This window comes from Salvelinus fontinalis, chromosome 33 (assembly GCF_029448725.1).
Source record: "Salvelinus fontinalis isolate EN_2023a chromosome 33, ASM2944872v1, whole genome shotgun sequence".
Taxonomy (NCBI): Eukaryota; Metazoa; Chordata; class Actinopteri; order Salmoniformes; family Salmonidae; genus Salvelinus; species Salvelinus fontinalis.
Window position 1 is genome coordinate 40,045,662 of NC_074697.1, and position 18,027 is coordinate 40,063,688.

The 18,027-nt window shown below is 43.9% G+C and overlaps 1 protein-coding gene across 5 annotated transcripts in view; it reads right to left on the reverse strand.

Annotated features, from left to right (window-relative positions):
• Nucleotides 1–2,530: 2,530 nt before the first annotated feature.
• LOC129832226 (echinoderm microtubule-associated protein-like 2) overlaps nt 2,531–18,027 on the reverse strand; it is a 38,536-nt gene continuing 23,039 nt past the window's right edge. For 4 of the 5 annotated variants that reach the window (XM_055896128.1, XM_055896130.1, XM_055896131.1 and 1 more), the window contains 19 exons: nt 15,898–15,920; nt 12,528–12,657; nt 11,915–12,064; nt 11,024–11,093; nt 10,865–10,879; nt 10,623–10,733; nt 8,799–8,894; nt 8,482–8,616; nt 8,264–8,363; nt 7,921–8,075; nt 5,353–5,478; nt 5,018–5,149; nt 4,713–4,780; nt 4,429–4,517; nt 4,150–4,247; nt 3,959–4,046; nt 3,768–3,863; nt 3,252–3,382; nt 2,531–3,021 (listed from right to left, as the gene is read on the reverse strand). In XM_055896128.1, coding sequence (XP_055752103.1) covers nt 2,896–3,021; nt 3,252–3,382; nt 3,768–3,863; nt 3,959–4,046; nt 4,150–4,247; nt 4,429–4,517; nt 4,713–4,780; nt 5,018–5,149; nt 5,353–5,478; nt 7,921–8,075; nt 8,264–8,363; nt 8,482–8,616; nt 8,799–8,894; nt 10,623–10,733; nt 10,865–10,879; nt 11,024–11,093; nt 11,915–12,064; nt 12,528–12,657; nt 15,898–15,920 — 1,939 coding nt within the window. In that variant the 3' untranslated portion in view covers nt 2,531–2,895. The remainder of the gene's footprint in view (nt 3,022–3,251; nt 3,383–3,767; nt 3,864–3,958; nt 4,047–4,149; nt 4,248–4,428; nt 4,518–4,712; nt 4,781–5,017; nt 5,150–5,352; nt 5,479–7,920; nt 8,076–8,263; nt 8,364–8,481; nt 8,617–8,798; nt 8,895–10,622; nt 10,734–10,864; nt 10,880–11,023; nt 11,094–11,914; nt 12,065–12,527; nt 12,658–15,897; nt 15,921–18,027) is intronic. The other variant, XM_055896129.1, reaches the window with a different exon arrangement.

Sequence of the window (18,027 nt, forward strand, 5' to 3'; positions counted from 1 at the left end):
GCATCTGTCCACATGACCTGTGAGTCTACATTGTGATGGTGTGAGATCCAATTACTCTTTCATCCAGTCTGCTGGGAAGTCAGGGCTATAAAGTAGAAGATAGAATGTTTATGGGCACCTAAGTGAGGGCACATCTATAATTCACAAATGGAAAATTAATCCCAGTGTATCTCTTCTGCATATCCAGCTGAGATTGATTCATAATGGCCGACATAAATACTGCACACAAGACCAGAGAGAAAGACATGTCGTATCAGCTTTCCCAGTCTTGTGTACTGGAAGGTGATCAATGAAATGGTCCTCGTTGAGAGTGAAAGGGAGAGGGCTTCTCTCCAGTGTGGTGGGCTATGGGAACACAGTGTTTTCAGAAGCATGGTAAACAGACTCAGCACGGACTAGACGTGTGTCAAAGAGTCAAATAGATGTCAAGCATCATTTTATGTTATGTGGGAGACCCAAGTCAAACTCTTCCACCTGCTGCGGTTTTACTTGGAATCTGTTTTGGCCTATCTGCTTATTTTCTGTCCTGAATCACCATCTCTAAGGGGTAAACATCCAACAGTTATTCCCACTTTACTACTAAAAATATGTACTTTGTTTTAAGAGGATTCATTCCATTCTAATTATAATTTATACACAAAGATCCAAGAATGTATATGGAGACATACATCAGAAATATTCTGGTCTTGAATGGATCAAGAGATAACCCGATTAATGATTGATCCGAATTGGCTATTGACTTGAATTACTACTGGGCACCACACTTTATAGATCTTGATATTGGACTGGAGCCATAACCCCCTTGTGACCATTCTTAGGTCTATAAATGTTAACCCATCAATTCATCAGACAGGCACCTTGCGGTGAGATTAAAAATAAACTTTTTCAAAAGAAACACAGACAAGCCAATTGCAGCGAATTGAGACAAAAGTTGTAGCATTTCATTTGTTTTCTTATATTTGTATTTCTCCATTTCTAGATTTGGAATCTTGCCTAAACCTGTAATATTTTATGTTTATCAGAGACTTAAGTATTAGAGCTAAATATGGATAAATATGTTGGTAATGAGTCAGACATCCACCTGTCTTTGAGCCCATGGTCCTGACAGAAAAAAGCAGCTCCGATTTATTTACACTGCAAAAAGTTCAAATGTAAGCTATCTTATATTGAGTAATAAACAACGTTAAAATTAGTGGGGGGGTTCTTACCCTGCTAAATTATAATTGTCAATGTAAAATATTGAAAAATATCATGAAATAAAATAAATTACTTGTTTTACTTATTTCCGACATCTGATGAGCAGCAGGCGCTTCCAAAAAAACAGCAAAAGCCACTCAACAAGCAGCTACTCGGCACTGCTGCTGGGAGTCTCATCCGCCTAATTCCACTCGAGAAATGTTAGCAATATGGTTTCATATCCGCCAAGAAGTCGATATTATAACCCCCACCCCCCAACCTCAGTGACTGAGGACCAGGGAGGGAGCCGCTTGAGGCGGCCCGGAAAGAGGCAGAATAGTGTTCCCACACACCAGGGCTTCCACACAGCCACAGCAGCATCAAAGATATGCACTTCCTCTTTGAAGATTAAAATCCATTAACCTTCCTGCTTGAGCTTGGGTTTGGAGAAATCCGTTTCACATAATACAGTACAGCAGGGTTTGGTATATGTAGACAGTCAACGCACATGCCCCACAATTTTCTTGTTTGTTTTCAGGAAAACATGGGAATGTTTTTAAAATGATGAGTGAGGTATTCTGAATAGTTGACAGATTCAATTTCAAGTGGGACAGCAATTACTTTGATGCACAAATAGGATTGCAGAGGTTTTTGGTGCAAAACAATCGACAACAAAGTACTTGAAAGTGTATTTGCCAACTATGACCTTTAAGTGTTTTGAAGTACTGAGTTAAATAGGATTCCAAATGGTCAGTGATCAAGAACATTGTCTGTTTACCTAGGGGTTACAGGGAGAGAAAAAACATGACTTCATCCATACGATTGAAGCACAGAGGGCAAAACAAATAGGATCCTGAGGAGACGTTAATGCTTTTTCGGAGGATTATCATGACCTTCTTCCTCCTTGCTAATCAGGCACGTGTTGACAGATCACCACCACATCAGCCTCATGACCAATAACAACAGGTTAGGCCTTGACCCTTCAAACAAATAGGTTAAAAGGGATGTTATTGTTGTCAGCATGTTGACTGTCTAAAGAGAACAGCAGCAATACACAGCAGGGGTCACTTCTGAAAATACAATGAAGTACGTATTCTCTAGGCATGTGGAAAAAGCCTAGGGTGCAAATTGGAAACTTCTGTATGTTTCATTGGAAGGAAGTGATGCGAGAATACTGTAGATGATTGACTACATACCGGTAGCTTTAAAGCAAGTCAGAAGACCAGAAATGGTTTGCAATTGTACATTCAACATCATTATTTTAGCGCTACCTTTTAAAGTAGCTTTACACCGTTTGAATCCCTGCCTCTGGTAAAAAGCTATTTAAATACAGTATCAGAGTATTCAAACATGATTGGGTTAGAAACTTTATTAACAAAACGAAGGCAAAGCACAGCTTAAGCTTACTCCTAAATATGTATTAAGTGCTAGGTGCCACACCACCACATTACAGTTAATATTAGAATACCACAGCCACTCAGATATACCTCTATAGACCTTTGCAACATAAATAGCAGCTACAACTGTGTTTAAATAGCCTTAAAATAATCTCGACATGCTTATTCTCTGGTCATTGCCCCACCTAGTGGCACCTCAGGACAGTACCATCAAACATATGTGCAGAGAGGAGAGGGTTAAAGGTGGGTGTTTTTATAGGCACAGCATTGCTGCCCTCTGGTGGGCAGGAAGCGACGGTGGAGACTGATGCAGCAGGGTTGTCTAGGCGACCACCCACTGGAGGATGCTGGTGTCCTTCCCTCCGGTGGAGATCAGGTGACTGTTGTCGTGGAGAAAGGCAACGTTGGTCACATGGCTGCTGTGGCCACCATAGGTATGGCTTGGGGCCTGCATGTCGTGACAAGGAGGGAGAAGGGAGACGGACACAAAAGGTTAACAATTAATCCACTGAGGGAAAAATCCTAACTTCCACTTCATTAAAAAAAAATATATTTATTGGAAGGATTTCCCCCTGAAAGATTAACTTACATATGTTTAGATGCAAACAGGTTAACTTAATAAGTGGATGAGAAAACACTCAAATAAAACATATAAGATGTAAATGATGACAAGCGTACCCTTGGCTGGGAGCAGGGGTTGGAGAACAAGTGCACTTTGCCAAAGTCGTCAGCAGAGGCCAGCAGGGAGGAGTCATGTGACCTGCACACGGCGTTGATGTCCGTGCCGTCAGCACCGTCAGGCCAAACGCCTAGATAGAACCAGTGATATAGCAGTAAAACAAAATAGGTGGGTAAACTTTTTTTTCGCCACCGCTCGCGGTGAAAAAAGTAATGCTTAAGTTCCTATACTTTCAATGCATTCTTCCGCAAAAGGTGGGTAGACTGGGCTGGTTTGGTTCGCAAGTTAACAGAGGCAGGAAACAAGAGACTTCCACTTGATACAACTGCAAAGAATAACAGCTCCATTTTAAAGTGGTTGGACTGCTGTCACAATCTGCAATTGCTAGAGTGACCTGAACTGACTGTAAAGAACTCAGTGAGTTACAGTTGAAGCATGTAAGTTTCGTTTCTTGGATTTATAAAGCTACAGTCTGGTTTTGCCATCATTACCCCAAACAGGAAGTGGTAACTCACCAAAGACGCTGAAGCCTAGAACACAAGTGGAGGTTGCCCACTCCACATTACGAACTAGGTCCATGCTCGTCACATGTTTGCCGCTTGAAGCTTCCCCTTTACCACAAACAGAAGACAAGCTTGAATGTACCACAACACTACATAGACTACAGTTGTAGACAGAGTTATCCGTTTGGACAAAAGAGGCTCACAGAATAGGATCTCGTAGTCTCCTGAGTTGGTTACAATGTATTTGCTGTCGACGGACCAATCCAGGTGGGTAACAAAACTGGAGTGACCCTATGGAGGAAAAAAAGTAAACAAATCACAAAAATGTTAGTGTAATAGTTCAGAAAAGAGAGGGATTTAATTTTCCATAAAAGGGATTGTCTTTCTTACTTACAGTGCATTTCCCCACGCGGCTGTACTTCTTGCCATTCTCCATCACGGCATAGATGTAAACAAAGTTGTCATGGGAACCTACGGCTAGGAAGTTGCCGTCTAAGAGCAGGAGAGTTATTTTTGTGTATTTTTTTGTGATTGTGGATGTAGGATGAGGTGGATAAGAATACTATATAATCCTGTACTATTTTCTTCAGATTTATTGGAGCCATTAACAATGTGTATATTTAAGGTGGGATACACAGTATTATATTGTAAATGACGGTGTCTTGTACAGTACCTGGGGAGTACTTGATATTAGAGATGATCTCATTGCCATCAGTGTGCATGAACACCAGGTCTCGGGTGTCAGCGTCCAGCACCAACCACCTACAGACAGGATGAGGAAGTATACTGTAGGTGAGACTATTTGATAGTATCAAGGGAATGACACCATGTACTCAAATTCCATACCAAATCCTTCCTCCTGTCTAAATTAATTGGGGACATGTGCCGTTAGCGTTTCATTGTCCAATAAGAGACAATTGGTAAGCCAATGTGTGAGGGTCTGAGGATGTACAGTACCTTCCTGTCATGGTCCCCACTGCCAGCACAGCTCCACTGGGATGGAACCCTGCAGAGCGCCCTGGGTCCTGGGGAACGGAGGGAGACATGGAGGATCAACAGGGCTGCATGGTGCCCCATCACATACAAGACACTAAGTCAGGACACGTACTATGGACTGATGTAAATTCACTAAAACAGCTAGATGTTTCAGGTGCCTTTGTCATTACAGCAGGACCAACTACATCAAACTACAACTCTCTTCTGGAAGCTGGTGTATATTCAAAAAGAGACTAGCTACAGAGAAGAGTCGGTAGATTGAGAACCTCGATGGTCTTGCTCCAGAGAGGCTGATGGGAGTTGGTGTCCCATAGGTGGACCTGCTTGTCCTGGCCACAAGTCACAAACTGCCCCATGGAAGGATGGATGTCCAGACCCCACAGCTCATCTGTGTGACCCTGAGAGATTAAGAGACAAGGCAAGCGGTGAGATTATAGAGAAAATGTATTGCGTGTGCAGAAAAAGCAAAATGGTGACAGATGAGGAAGAATGGTAAGAGAGGAAGGGAGAGAAGAGAAATATGGGGGTTATAAACAGATATATACTTCCTACTGATACGTAGGAAATAACTAGTTACAGTGGCAATTGAGAGGTTGTGTACCTGTACTATAGGGTTGAGTGTTTCAGGGAAGGAGCCTGTAAGGATGGTGTTCTTGGTGGTCCCCACTAACAGCTCCCCCTGCTTCCCCTCAGTCACGGCTCTCACTGGCCCAAACGCCTCAGGCACCTGAGAGAGGACACACGACAGCAACAAGCATAAAACTGTACATCTCATCTGTCATTCTCAAGTTGCATTACGACTACCCAAAGGACACCCACACTACCTAACGCTCAAAAGTTTGGGGTCACTTAGAAATGTCCTTGTTTTTGAACAGACGCCTCACAAGTCCTCAACTGGCAGCTTCATTAAATAGTACCCGCAAAACACCAGTCTCAACGTCAAGCAGTGAAAAGGCGACTCCGGGATGCTGGGTCTTCTAGGCAGAGTTGCAAAGAAAAAGTCCCATCGCAGAGTGGTCAATAAAAACAAAAGATTAAGATGGGCAAAAGAACACAGACACTCTGCCTAGAAGGCCAGCATCCCGGGGTCGCCTCTTCACTGTTGACGTTGAGACTGGTGTTTTGCGGATACTATTTAATGAAGCTGCCAGTTGTGGACTTGTGAGGCGTCTAGTTTGAGAAACAGACACTCTAATGTACTTGTCCTCTTGCTCAGTTGTGCACCGGGGCCTCCCACTCCTCTTTCTATTCTTGTTAGAGCCAGTTTGTGCTGTTCTGTGAAGGGAGTAGTACACAGCGTTGTTCGAGATCTTCAGTTTCTTGGCAATTTCTCATATGGAATAGCCTTCATTTCTCAGAGCAAGAATAGACTGACGAGTTTCAGAAGAAAGGTTTTTGCTTCTGGCCATTTTGAGCCTGTAATTGAACCCACAAAATGCTGATGCTCCAGATACAACAAGTCTAAAGAAGGCCAGTTTTAATGCTTTTTTAATCAGAACAACAGTTTTTAGCTGTGCTAACATAATTGCAAAAGGGTTTTCTAATGATAAACTTGGATTAGCTAACACAACGTGCCATTGGAACACAGGAGTGATGGTTGCTGATAATGGGTCTCTGTACGCCTATGTAGATATTCCATTTAAAGAATCAGCCGTTTCCAGCTACAATAGTCATTTACAACATTAACAATGTCTACACTGTATTTCTGATCAATTTGATGTTATCTTAATGCACATTTAAAAAAAAAAAAATCATTAAAAAACAAGGACATTTCTAAGGTGACCCCAAACCTTTGAACAGTATTGTATACAAACTCAGCAAAAAATAAATAAACGTACTCTCACTGTCAACTGCGTTTATATTCAGCAAATGTAACATGTGAAAATATTTGTATGAACATAACAAGATTCAACAACAGACAAACTGAACATGCGACTAACAGTAATGGTATAACATGTCCCTGAACAAAGGGGGGGGTCAAAATCAAAAGTAACAGTCAGTATCTAGTGTGGCCACCAGATGCATTAAGTACTACAGTGCATTTCCTCCTCATGGACTGCACCAGATTTGCCAGTTCTTGCTGTGAGATGTTACCCCACTCTTCCAACAAGGCACCTGCAAGTTCCTGGACATTTCTGGAAGGGGGGGGGGGGGGGGGGGGGAATGCCCTAGCCCTCACCCCCCGATCCAACAGGTCCCAGACGTGCTCAATGGGATTGAGATCCGGGCTCTTCGCTGGCTATGGCAGAACACTGACATTCCTGTCTTGCAGGAAATCACACACAGAACGAGCAGTGTGGCTGGTGGCATTGTCATGCTGGAGGGTCATGTCAGGATGAGCATGCAGGAAGGGTACCACATGAGGGAGGAGGATGTCTTCCCTGTAACGCACAGCGTTGAGATTGCAGGCAATGACAACAAGCTCAGTCCAATGATGCTGTGACACACCGCCCCAGACCATGACGGACCCTCCACCTCCAAATCGATCCCGCTCCAGAGTACAGACCTTGGTGTAACGCTCATTCCTTCAACAATAAATGCGAATCCGACCATCACCCCTGGTGAGACAAAACCGCGACTCGCCAGTGAAGAGCACTTTTTGCCAGTCCTGTCTGGTCCAGCAAAAGTGGGTTTGCACTTTTTGCCAGTCCTGTCTGGTCCAGCGAAAGTGGGCCTCCTTGCAGCATGCCTAAGGCACGTTCACGCAGATGAGTAGGGACCCTGGGCATCTTTCTTTTTGTGTTTTTTAGAGTCAGTAGAAAGGCCTCTTTAGTGTCCCAAGTTTTCATAACTGTGACCTTAATTGTCTACCGTCTGTAAGCTGCTAGTGTCTTAACGACCGTTCCACAGGTGCATGTTCATTAATTGTTTATGGTTCATTGAACAAGCATGGGTAACAGTTTTTAAACCCTTTACAAGGAAGACCTGTGAAGTTATTTGACTTTTTACGAATTATCTTTGAAAGACAGGGTCCTGAAAAAGGGACGTTTCTTTTTTTGCTGCGTTTAGTTAACAACACTGGATCTTTGTAACCGTCATGTGCTAAGAAAAAAGTCAAGGGAAGTGATGACCTCAGCAGTCTGGATTTTGGCTCATATAGAGTACAGCATGTCCTTATCTGCATAAGGTTTACTCATCCTTCCGAGTCATCCACACCCTCTTCTCTCACCTCCATCTCACTCTGCTTGTTATAGTCATGGTCCCAGAGCACCATCCTGCGGTCCTTCCCTCCACCGGACACCAATGTACCGTCCTTCAGCACACACAAGGAGAAGATCCCGCCCTCATGGGCTCTCGCCACCACCTGGCTGATCCGGTTCCCACCTGTCAATCACAAACAGCTGTCAAATAATATGCTTCAAGGAGGGACGTTTGAGGTGGACTTGTGTGATTGGTACTTTATTCTTAATAAATTGCTTTCATGAAAGTAAATAAATGGATGTGTGAATTGAATGACTGATTGCAGAGCACAGATTTATGGAGGCTGAGAAGGCGATTGTCTTCAAACAGACCTTTGGCCCAGACGTAGATGTTTCCACTGGAGTCTCCTGTGATGGCGTCTCCGTTCTCAGCAAAGGCCACACACAGCACGTACTTGGGCTTCTCGTTTTTCTGGGAGAAAAGGTTTAACAGTTCTGTTATAATTCAATAATTACTTTGTGTACACAATATTATATATATTTTTTTATATATTATCAGTTGTAACAGGAGACAGAAGTCATCCACATACCTCAAACAACCCCTGGCGCTTGGTGAGAGTGTTTCCGTCCATGGTCCAGAAGTTCAAGTGGGACTTCCCACAGGTGACGATCAGGTTGGCGTCCATGGGGTGGAAGGCTGCGGCCAGCACTGAGTCATTGGAGCACTGAAGGGGATGAGAGGAGAATTAGACCCCTGAACTGGCAGACAATGGTGACTGACCACACCACAGACTACAACACTTACTCATACCCAAGCCTACACTGCTGACGCCTTCACTTTTCTTTATTTATGATAATCGCAGCTCCCGTCATGCATACTGTAGTATAGTCTGTGAGGATTCATCACCTTCACATCCGCCAGCTGCTTCTCCTTCTGCCAGTTCCACACAGACAGGATGTGGTCATTGGCGTCATCGACGGCACAGAGATGAGCACCACCATTCTGTTGAAGCACAGGTATTTGTCAGAGCTATATATATATATATATATCATGTAAATAAATGTCTATTTGTTTCAGACAATTTATGGATATTTAACATATAAAAGGTGCATTCGAAAAGTATTCAGACCCCTTGACTTTTTTTCCCACCTTGTTACGTTACAGCCTTATTCTATTAATAATTAAATTATCCTCCCCCCCCTCAATCTACACACAATACCCCATAATGACAAAGTGAAAACAGGTTTTTAGAAATGTGTGCAGATTTATTAAACAAAAATATCACATTCACATAAGTATTCAGACCATTTGCTTTGAGACTCAAAATTAAGCTCAGGTGCATCCTGTTTCCATTGATTATTCTTGAGATATTTCGACAACTTGATTGGAGTCCACCTGGGGTAAATTCAATTGATTGGACATGATTTGGAAATGCACACATCTGTCTATATAAGGTCCTACAGTTGACAGTGCACGTCAGAGCAAAAACCAAGCCATGAGGTCGAAGGAATTGTCCGTAGAGCTCCGAGACAGGATTGTGTCGAAGCACAGATCTGGGGAAGGGTACCAAAAAAATGTCTGCAGCATTGAAGGTCCCCAAGAACAGTGGCCACCATCATTCTTAAATGGAAGTAGTTGGGAACCACCAAGACTCTTCCTAGAGCTGGCCGCCTGGCCAAACTGAGCAATCGGGGAAGAAGGGCCTTGGTCAGGGAGGTGACCAAGAACCCGATGGTCAATCTGAAAGAGCTCCAGAGTTCCTCTGTGGAGATAGGAGAACCTTCCAGAAGGACAACCTTCTCTGCAGCACTCCACCAATCAGGCCTTTATGGTAGAGTGACCAGACGAAAGCCACTCCTCAGTAAAAAGCACGACAGCCTACTTGGAATTTGCCAAAAGGCACCTAAAGACTCTCAGACCATGGGAAACAAGATTCTCTGGTCTGATGAAACCAAGATTGAATTCTTTGGCCTTAATGCCAAGTGTCACGTCTGGAGGAAACCTGGCACCATCACTACGGCAAGGCATGGTGGTGGCCGCATCATGCAGTGGGGATGTTTTTCAGGGACTGGGAGATAGTCAGGATCAAGAGAAAGATGAACAGAGAAAAGTACAGAGATCCTTGATGAAAACCTGCTCCAGTGCTCAGGACCTCAGACAGAGGCGACGGTTCACCTTCCAACAGGACATCAACCCTAAGCACGCAGGAGTGGCTTCGGGACAAGTCTCTGAATGTCCTTGAGTGACCCAGCCAGAGCCCAGGCTTGAACATCTCTGGAGAGACCTGAAAATATCTGTGCAGCGACACACCACATCCAACCTGACAGAGCTTGAGAGGATCTGCAGAGAAGAATGGAAGGAACTCCAAGCTTGTAGCGTCATACCCAAGAAGACTCACGGCTGTAATCGGTGCCAAAGGCTCTTCAACAAAGTATTGACTAAAGGGTCTGAATACTTATGTAAATGTGATATTTCAGTTTTTATTTTAAATTTGCAAACATTTCTAATAACCTGTTTTTTCTTTGTCATTACGGGTTACTGTGTGTAGATTGATGCGGGAAAAAAACGATTGAATCCATTTTAGAATAAGGCTGTAACGTAACAAAACGTGGAAAAAGTCAAAGGGTCTGAATGCATAGTATGCTGCCTATTGTCATGGAACATGCTTTCAAAGTAATAATGAATGACTTTCTCAAAGTTAGGTCTGTAATCACGCTGTGGAGCACTTACCGACTTGGAGAAGGCCACACAGGTGACCGCCCGGTCAAACACGCCCATCCCAATGATATGCAGGGTATTGAGACTGACCGAATCCCACACACGCACATGAGGAGGCAACAGCTGAGAGAGAGAGTGTGTGTCAGAGAAAGAAATTGGATACAGTGCTGTCATGTATTACAGTGAAATATATAAGATGGTCATAAGAGGACATAACAGGTCATTCCTTCAGAATGTGTTGATTTTAAATGTACCTTGCCCTCTAACAGCTGATAATGAAATTAAGGAAAGAGAGAGAAAGAGAGTGGGTCTGAGAGAGAGAAATTGGAAACACCGCAGTCATGTACATACTACTGTGAACCACAATACGATTCCCAGAAGAGGTCATTCCTTCAGAATAGAAGAAAATGTACCTTGCCATCTTTGGAGGTTCCAGCGACTTGTCCAGTGGCTATGGTGACCATGTCTGGATGGATGCCTAAGCTGCCGGGGAAGACGCACAGCGACAGTGATGTGGTCATAAGGCTAAGCTAACCTTTCCCACTGTCCTCTGGGGACTTCTTGTTTGTGTTTCAGTCTCTGTACTCAATGGCCTGTAATGCAGTCTACATCAACTCATATATCCAGCCCTTCATTATTAACAGTTAATAATACTTCAAAAAGCAAATAATGGGCCCTACAAACACACTGGTATAAAGGCCCTTGAAGACGTATAAGTGTTGTGATGATACATAACTTTCATGAACGCATTTGCACATTTTGAAGGTAACGTTATTATAGCCATACTGAAAACATTAGTCTACAATACAAATGAAAGAGTATGCTGGTCAGGCATATCAAAGAGTTGGCTGTAGCCCAGCATGTATGAAAAGTATACTGTGCAAGTAGGATATTACCATATACAGCCCAACCTTTGTTTGCACAGGAGACACTGCCTCAAACAGGATCTCATTTAAATAGAGTTAGTTTATCCTGAATCAATGTGTCATTCAAGGAAGTTCTCTTTGCACAGCAAGCCTTGGAAAATGCAAATCTACCTTGCCCCGGTTTCAATCAAATTATAGCCGATGATTATCAGATGAAACTGTGAATGCCATACAGTGAGCAATCACATTGAGCTAAATGTATTCCAAATGAAACCTCTTGCCCTTTTGCGAAGCCTGTCACGTGCATCACCCACTGCAGTGAAAGCTAAGGCTAAGGAGAAAAGGTACATTTCCTCAAGAAAAGTTGTGTGCTTGCGCCAGTCAACCAAAGGTTATGGTGGTGGGAGTTGCTGAACCAAGCACACCAACTAGCCTTACCATTTGACATCGTCGTTGTGGCCCAGGTAATGTCTCTGCTGCTGTTCCTCCACATTGTAGAGCACCACCACGGAGGCATTGAAGTAGACTATCTCCCCGGTGGGGAGCAGGTAGAGGTTGGAGCGGCAGTCTCTGCCCCTGTACCCATACCTGGACAACCGAGGGTTAAGGACCACAACAGTAATCCTGTCTGAACAACCATAGTGTTGACAGTAGGAGGCTGATGCTATCTCAGAACTTATGGGAGGTAAGTACAATACAAACCAAAAGACGTTACTCTCCAGGGGCCATAAACTCATAAACACAAGTGATCAACTAAACAAAATAGTAAAGAGGGTCTTATATTCTTGTGTGACGTCAGTAATGCAACACTGAAATGTCCTTTCTCAAAATGTGCATTATACTTCTATAGCCATTGTCCCAAACCAAGCTTTCCCTGGTTCATCTGGGGTGTAATCATTAGTCCAACCCTAGCAAACTGAAAATGTGCAACAAAAACAAGTTTATATTGGAAACATTCAGGTAGGTCCCTTCCTGTTTTGTTCCGTTTAGTTCCTAGTGAATACACCCCTGTATGCCTAGCAGCACTACTCTGTCAGTGACAGAAGGATACACCCACTGCAGTTTGAGCTTGTGCTCAGGCAGCGCCCCCTTGTGGTCCAGGCTGTAGCTGTTCCTCTTCTGGTCAGGCATGTGCATGGTGACTGGCCGACCCCTCAGGAACATCCTCACATAGCCATCCTCTGACACAGGAGAGAGGGCGAGAGAAGAACACGAAGGTATATATATATGGTGAAACACTCTATACCGTTCCTTGCAAGCATGATAGCATGTACGGTAGGTAGTGAAATGTAACAGCCTTTTGAACATAAGCACTCAAAGAAATTCTGTTCCCCTACCCATGTAAGAGGCAGGATTTGTGCATTGAAATCACTGAAGCAAAATACAGTGAATTCGGAAAGTATTCAGACCCCTTAACTTTTTCCACGTTTTGTTATGGGCGGAAGTTAGCCTAGTGGTTAGAGCGTTGGGCCAGTAGCCGAAAGGTTGCTAGATCGAATCCCTGAGCTGACAAGGTAGAAATCTGTTGTTCTTCCCCTGAACAAGGCAGTTAACCCACTGTTCCTAGGCTGTCATTTTAAATAAGAATTTGTTCATAACTGACTTATTATTATTTTATTAATTACATCACAGCCTTATTCAAAATTGATTAAATTGTTTTTTTCCCACTCATCAATTTACACACACACACACACACACACACAATACCCCATAAATGACAAAGCGAAAACAGGTTTTTAGAAATTGTTGCAAATGTATTACAAATTAAAAAGTATTTCAGACCCTTTATTCAGTACTTTGTTGAAGCCCCTTTGGCAGCAAATACAGACTTGAGACTTAGGTATGACACTACAAGCTTGGCACACCTGTATTTGGGGAGTTCCCCCCAATCTTATCTACAGATACTCTCAAGCTCTGTCAGGTTGGATGGGGAGTGCCTGTCAGGTTGGATGGGGAGCGCCTGTCAGGTTGGATGGGGAGCGCCTGTCAGGTTGGATGGGGAGCGCCTGTCAGGTTGGATGGGGAGCGCCTGTCAGGTTGGATGGGGAGCGCCTGTCAGGTTGGATGGGGAGCGCCTGTCAGGTTGGATGGAGAGCGCCTGTCAGGTTGGATGGGGAGCGCCTGTCAGGTTGGATGGGGAGCGTCCTGTCAGGTTGGATGGAGAGCGTCTGTCAGGTTGGATGGAGAGCGCCTGTCAGGTTGGATGGGGAGCGCCTGTCAGGTTGGATGGGGAGCGCCTGTCAGGTTGGATGGAGAGCGCCTGTCAGGTTGGATGGGGAGCGCCTGTCAGGTTGGATGGGGAGCGTCCTGTCAGGTTGGATGGAGAGCGCCTGTCAGGTTGGATGGAGAGCGCCTGTCAGGTTGGATGGGGAGCGCCTGTCAGGTTGGATGGGGAGCGCCTGTCAGGTTGGATGGGGAGCGCCTGTCAGGTTGGATGGGGAGCGCCTGTCAGGTTGGATGGAGAGCGCCTGTCAGGTTGGATGGGGAGCGCCTGTCAGGTTGGATGGGGAGCGTCCGGTCTCTCCAGAGATGTTCGATCGGGTTCCATTCCGGGCTCTGGATGGGCCAATCAAGGACATTCAGAGACTTGTCCCAAAGCCACGTCTACGTTGTCTTGGCTGTGTGCTTAGAGTCGTTGTCCTGTTGGAAGGTGAACCTTCACCCCAGTCTGAGGTCCTGAGCGCACTTGAGCATGTTTTCATCATGGATCTCGCTGTACTTTGCTCTGTTCAACTTTCCCTCGATCGTGACTAGTCTCCCAGTCCCTGCCGCTGAAAAACATCCCCACGGCATAATACTGCCACCACCATTCTTCACCGTAGGGATGGTGCCAGGTTGCCTCCAGAAGTGACGCTTGGAATTCAGGCCAAAGAGTTCAATCTTGGTTTCATCAGACCAAAGAATCTTGTTTCTCATGGTCTAAGAGTCCTCTAGGTGCCTTTTGGCAAACTCCAAGTGGGCTGTCATGTGCCTTTACTGAGGATTGGCTTCCATGTGGCCACCACCATAAAGGCTTGATTGATGGAGTGCTGCAGAGATGGTTGTCCTTCTGGAAGGTTCTCCCATCTCTACAGAGGAACTCTGTCACCTCCCTGACCAAGTCCCTTCTCCCCTGATTGCTCAGTTTGGCCGGGCGGACAGCTCTAGGAAGAGTCTTGGTGTTTCCAAACTACTTCCATTTTAGAATAATGGAGGCCACTGTGTTCTTGGTGACCTTTAATGCTGCAGACATTTTTTGGTAATGTGTGTCTCGACACAATTCTGTCTCGGAGCTATACGGACAATTCCTTCAACCCCATGGCTTGGTTTTTGCGCTGACATGCACTGTCAACTGTGGGACCTTATATAGACAGGTGTGTGCCTTTCCAAATCATGTCCAATCAATTGAATTTACCATAGGTGGACTCCGATCAAGTTGTAGAAACATCTCCAAGGATGATCAATGGAAACAGAATGCACCTGAGCTCAATTTTGAGTCTCATTGCAAAGGGTCTGAATACTTGTGTATTATGTTTCTAAAAAACTGTTTTCGCTTTGTTATGAGGTATTGTGTGTAGATGGATTAAAAAAAAGAAAAATATTCATCCATTTTAAAATAAGGCTTTAACGTAACAAAATGTGGGAAAAGTCAAGTGGTCTGAATACTTTCCGAATGCACCGTATATAGCTTTAGTGTATGTCATTTCAAACTGTTCTGAAGCTTTGCAGATTTTTTTTTATTTGAGGCACTACAATTACTCAGAATACCCCATAATAGCGTCTCTCTTGGCTGACATGACATCATATAAAAACTAATTGCGGTTATGGTTTGCATTATAGTGCTGCGGCTGCTGTGAGTCAATTGAGCTCAATAAAGGAGCAGTGTGCTGTGCTCTCTAGCTCTGCGCTCCCTAATCATTTACCCAAGCACTCAGAGGACAAGGGAAAATGCAGGTAATTGGCTTGTTAAAAATGAATACAGCCCCCAACAATAACAGACAGGCTATTGGTTGTTGTTTATTGGGCATGTTCATTCTTTACTTCGGTGCTCCTGTTTCATGGATTTCCGTGTAGTAACCTTGGCAATGCTTATTTGTTATGGGGCGGCAGGTAGCCTAGTGGTTAGAGCGTTGGGCCAGTAACCGAAAGATTGTTAGATCAAATCCCCGAGCTGACAAGGTAAAAATCTGTCGTTCTGCCCCTGAACAAGGCAGTTAACCCTCCTAGGCCGTCATTGTAAATAAGAAGTTGTTATTGACTGACTTGCCTAGTTAAATAAAAGGTTACATAAATTAAAAATGCTCAGTGCCTGGAAATGCTTTTGTTTGCGTGTAATGAATTATCTTTGGTACACTGTATTCTTTCGTCAAACTGTGAGGTATAAAGGGTGCCGAGTATGGTAAAGGAACCACACACACGCCCGTGGCTGTGCTAAGACGTACCTGCATTGACAGCGCATTCTTTGCTGAAACAGAAAAAAAAGATATTAGTGGATTGTCATACACATTAAGGTGACTGTTGAGACACTGAGCAGTTAACGTTTCTGAGACGCAGTTTTTTTAACTCGTGGTGTTGCTGCAATGGACTCAATTATTCAGTGACCTCATCCTTTATTCCTGACTGCCTACTTTAATTTTTTTAATATCTACAGTAGAATTACAGTAGAGCCCATTTACCAGCTCCACAATGCACGTTTAGCATTATCCAAATAGTGCTGCAAGATTAAAATCAGTAGCTCATACTGTAGCGCATATAGACAACATACACATATAACATACAGTGTTCACAGAAGAAAACACAATGCGGAAGGGAAAATACTGTATTCGTGATGAGATAGGGGTAGCCGTAAATACAACTGGTGCCATGCCGAGAAATGAAAAATAAGGAGAGTTATTGTGAGAGAGAGTGGTAGAGAATGAAATAAAGAGCACGAGAGAGTGACAGAGACAACACGACAGTCAATATCCTATAGAGTGGCCTCTCCAGCACTACCCTACAAGAGCTGAAAAGTAATGAGTTTCTGTCAAGGCCACTGACAGATTGCCGAGGTAGGACAGTTTGAGAGTACCATGGCAACACAGTCACAGGAGTGATGATAAGTAAGATAAGAGAGACTCTAGGAGAAACAATCCCTCTCAGTTTGTAGGGAACACGAATTGCGTGAAGTAGCCACGAAGGCCATCTTAACCATCCGAAAGTATAGTGCAGTAGGTTATTCAGTTTGGAGGGAGACTCTGGATACAATTACAATACCACTGAAGATTGTTCTTTGACAGCTTGCTTTATTCATTCTTGCAATTCAAACTGAAGATGTATTGTAGTACATTTGGGACAATAAAAAAAAAGTTTGGATACTCGCAAGGCACAGCACACACCAAGTATCAATTTTGGTCGACCGACTGAAAACCCAAAAGGGTGAAGTAAAGTGAGGATTTTATATTTCTGTCCTTGGCAGAGCATTCATCCACTACAGTGTATTACATCTGGAGACTGGTTGTTTGTGGGGCAACCAGAGACAGCCGGGGAAGGGCTCTCTTTAAAGTGGTTAAGAAAATACCTGTTTGTCTCCCTGCCTGCGGCTTTCAAAAAGAGGAGAGGCCCTGTTGTGTCCAATGAGAGACGCTGAAAGATCCAAAGCCACAAAGGCATTTACTTGGTAGATATTTATGATCTGTGTGTTTGTTTCTTTTCAATTCATTAAAACAAGTAGCAATCTGTACCATTTGGTACAAGATAGTTACTTATTATGTTGAATTCTTTGAAGTAAGTACCAGAATATACTCTATTGCCTAGCATCATTATCGAGTAAATTCCAGGTGCTACAGGAATACAGAGAACAATACATCCATAATGGCCTTCTGTACAGATTGTTGTAGCTTTACATCATTTTGCATGGACTTCAAAGAGCAAGACTACATTCCACATGGAAAACGAGAGGACATGGAATGCGTGATACTGTTGTGTTATCTCAATTAGTAAAAGACATGCATGATGGAGTCTGTACTCATGTGAACAGTTGTCTAGCATAAAGCAAACAGAAATTGTGGCCAATAATGTAGTGGTCTTGCAGTTTGAGTGTTTCAGGCAATTATTGGATGGTGTTGCAGCAGTGGAGAGAGTGGTTTTAGTCAGGTTCCTGTGCACTCAGACAATACGGCTGAGATTTTCAGAGCAAATGAATGCTAGGCACTCAGTGAGCTGTGTTATCCCAGCAGCGAAGTGATTGAGAGCCTACTGTATCACACACTGTATGACAAATCAGCATAGAGATAGAAAAGTGGTCAAACAGGATATCATGAGCTCTTCCTCAACCAGTATTTGCATGTGCGTTCAGACCCCTGAATCAAATTTGCCATTCAAATACATGCAATCTGTTCCTCGTCCTCAGGCTCAGCTATACCATCGAGCCAGTCTGCAATCAGGGTGCGTCAGTCGATATGTTTAATGCACGTGGATGAGCAAAAGTGCCAATCAATAGCCATTCTGCAGAGCAAGAGGAATCAGTAATCCAAACCAGCCACCCACGATCACAATGAAACTGAAACATTGCAACAGCGAGGGGGGAATGTTAA